This window comes from Rhipicephalus sanguineus, unplaced genomic scaffold (genome assembly GCF_013339695.2).
Source record: "Rhipicephalus sanguineus isolate Rsan-2018 unplaced genomic scaffold, BIME_Rsan_1.4 Seq1853, whole genome shotgun sequence".
NCBI lineage: Eukaryota > Metazoa > Arthropoda > Arachnida > Ixodida > Ixodidae > Rhipicephalus > Rhipicephalus sanguineus.
The window spans coordinates 36,610-38,763 of NW_023614712.1; the positions used below are offsets into that span (position 1 = coordinate 36,610).

The following is a 2,154-nucleotide window of genomic DNA, read 5'->3' on the forward strand; positions in this document are numbered from 1 at the left end:
AGGTCATAATGATAAAAAGGACTAGGCATTCTTTAGCAAACGCGCAATTCGTCCATTTCCCCGACACTAATAGCGGTTTCTAGGTTCTTCTGTGGGTTTCGTCTAGCCTAGACATTTCCTCCGAGAAGTTCGCTATTGAATTTCTCCCAAGCGGATATTTTTTGCCCCAGCATTCCTTCGCGATATTCTTGAAAAGCACGCCCAATTTTCGCTATCTGCCGAGAGAAGCAGTTCTGATATGTTGTGGCGTTCATGTCGCTTCGTGCAGCACGTTATTTCTAATCAGAAATTGGCCGCTTCGTGGGTTCCTGGCCACACACCAGAGTATTCCCGAGCTCTCGCGAACAATCGTTTCTTTGTATGTTTCAACTCCATAGGGTCCGATTTTAGCTTTTTAGTGCAACACTTCTACCGATAGATTCCTGAGGTTGCTTTTTTCCATGCTCAATAGAAAACCTTGTTCTTGTTCACCTATTCATTGTGACCCACACCCACTCTTGGCGATTGGCCATGCATCAGGTGGTTTTATAAATTGATCTAAAAGTTGAGAAAGGGGAAGATGTAGAATAGAAATTACGAATTAAAGATGAAAGTAAAGTGCGCGATGCAAATAAGAAATCCAAAAATAACTGAGTTCGGAGCTCACTTACTTTTCTTTTTTCTTTCTGCCTTATCATGCGCAATCTGTCGCTGGTATCTAACTTGATTGGTTATTTAAATCTTTCCCACGCTGCAAAGCTCGTCCTGGAACGCCTTTATACCATTGTTTACTTTGGTGACAAATAATTCATCTTCTAGCCAAGCTTCCATTGAAACCTGGAAAGCTTCTTCGGACCTTCGAAAGCTTGAACTACGCTCTTGTCACTAAATGACATATTTGACACATCATATTCACTGCAATGAGATAAAATTTGTGCCGATACCATAAATGCGATTATACCTGGTGTTGCTGTCTTGCTGGTACTGGGTAAATTTCAATATATCTGTATTTGCAAGTACATCGCCTACATCTGCTAGTTTTCCATCCTCCGGAATTCCGGAGAGAAACCTCGAACAGCGCATGGTACAGCGTATCCGTACATACTCGTCCTTCCTGTTAGTCCTCGTGCGTTTCAATCGCCTCAACTACATCAGAAAGCATTAACACTGTATTTTGCTGAGCTAGTTTAGGGCCATGGCTGATGCACATCGACTGGTCTGGCGGGCATATTGCGATTCCTATACGATTCCCTGTACTTCAAAGCTGTTTCTGCAGTGTTATTCATTGCTATAATTTCATGCATCCATTTAGTTCAGTTACTAGGTGTACTTGCTTGCTTCCGATTGTGCATGTGGTGCAATTTGCTGGCTGAGGCTAAGTATGGTCAGAGTACTTCAACGCACTGAAAGACTCTGGTGTGGTACAGGGCGTCCGTGCATATAGTACAGCAACACGACGCATAAAATAGCAACAACGTGTATTTGCTCAGGCCTTGGCCTTGTTTGGCGAGAGCACAGCAATGGGCACGACTCGCTCCTTGAGTGCAGATGGCTCGGGCGACTTCTTCGCGGCACGGATGACGAGCACTCCCTCTTCGTCGGCCAGGAACTCGGAGCTCACTTGCTCGGGATCCACGTCCGGCGGCAGCATGTACCGGCGCGTGAACTCGCGGGACACGAAGCCGTGCTCGTCCTGGCGTTCCTCGTGCTTGCCATGCACCAGCACGCTGTCTGTGCCTAACACCTGCGTGAAACATCGCCGCGCACTAAGTTTCAAGTAGGAGGCACAACTTTTACCACAGCAGTCTACGCAAAAATTTCGCGAAAGAACCCCCGACTACACGAACATCCTGTGCTAGAGCGCCGTTTTTCCTCGGGTATTATCCTTTGCACAGCGGCGCACGAAGTGACCTCCCGCCGCAATTAAAATTCGCCTCTTTTATGTTGCCACGGCGCATGCGCCCCGTTTTCTTGCGGGAGAGTCCGAAACGCTGTGGTAGCTATATCTCACCCTTTTCGACCTCGGAGGCGATCCCGGCCGTCCCCGGGATCTCCTCGCAAAAGTTCCATCACAGTAAGGCTCCTGTCGTTTGTCGTTTTCGCACGCAAACTCTACGTCGAGGAGAAGACACCTTGCCTCAGCTGAAATGACCATGACGCGAGTAATTAACAAAA

The 2,154-nt window shown here is 47.3% G+C and overlaps 1 protein-coding gene across 1 annotated transcript; it reads right to left on the bottom strand.

Annotated features, from left to right (window-relative positions):
• Positions 1 to 1,440: 1,440 nt before the first annotated feature.
• LOC119376670 (alpha-crystallin B chain-like) lies at positions 1,441 to 1,816 on the bottom strand (the record flags this gene model as incomplete). The annotated part of the gene is made up of 1 exon (XM_037646425.1): positions 1,441 to 1,816. A coding segment is annotated over one exon (351 nt), but the record flags the coding sequence as incomplete, so codon positions are not given.
• Positions 1,817 to 2,154: the final 338 nt, after the last annotated feature.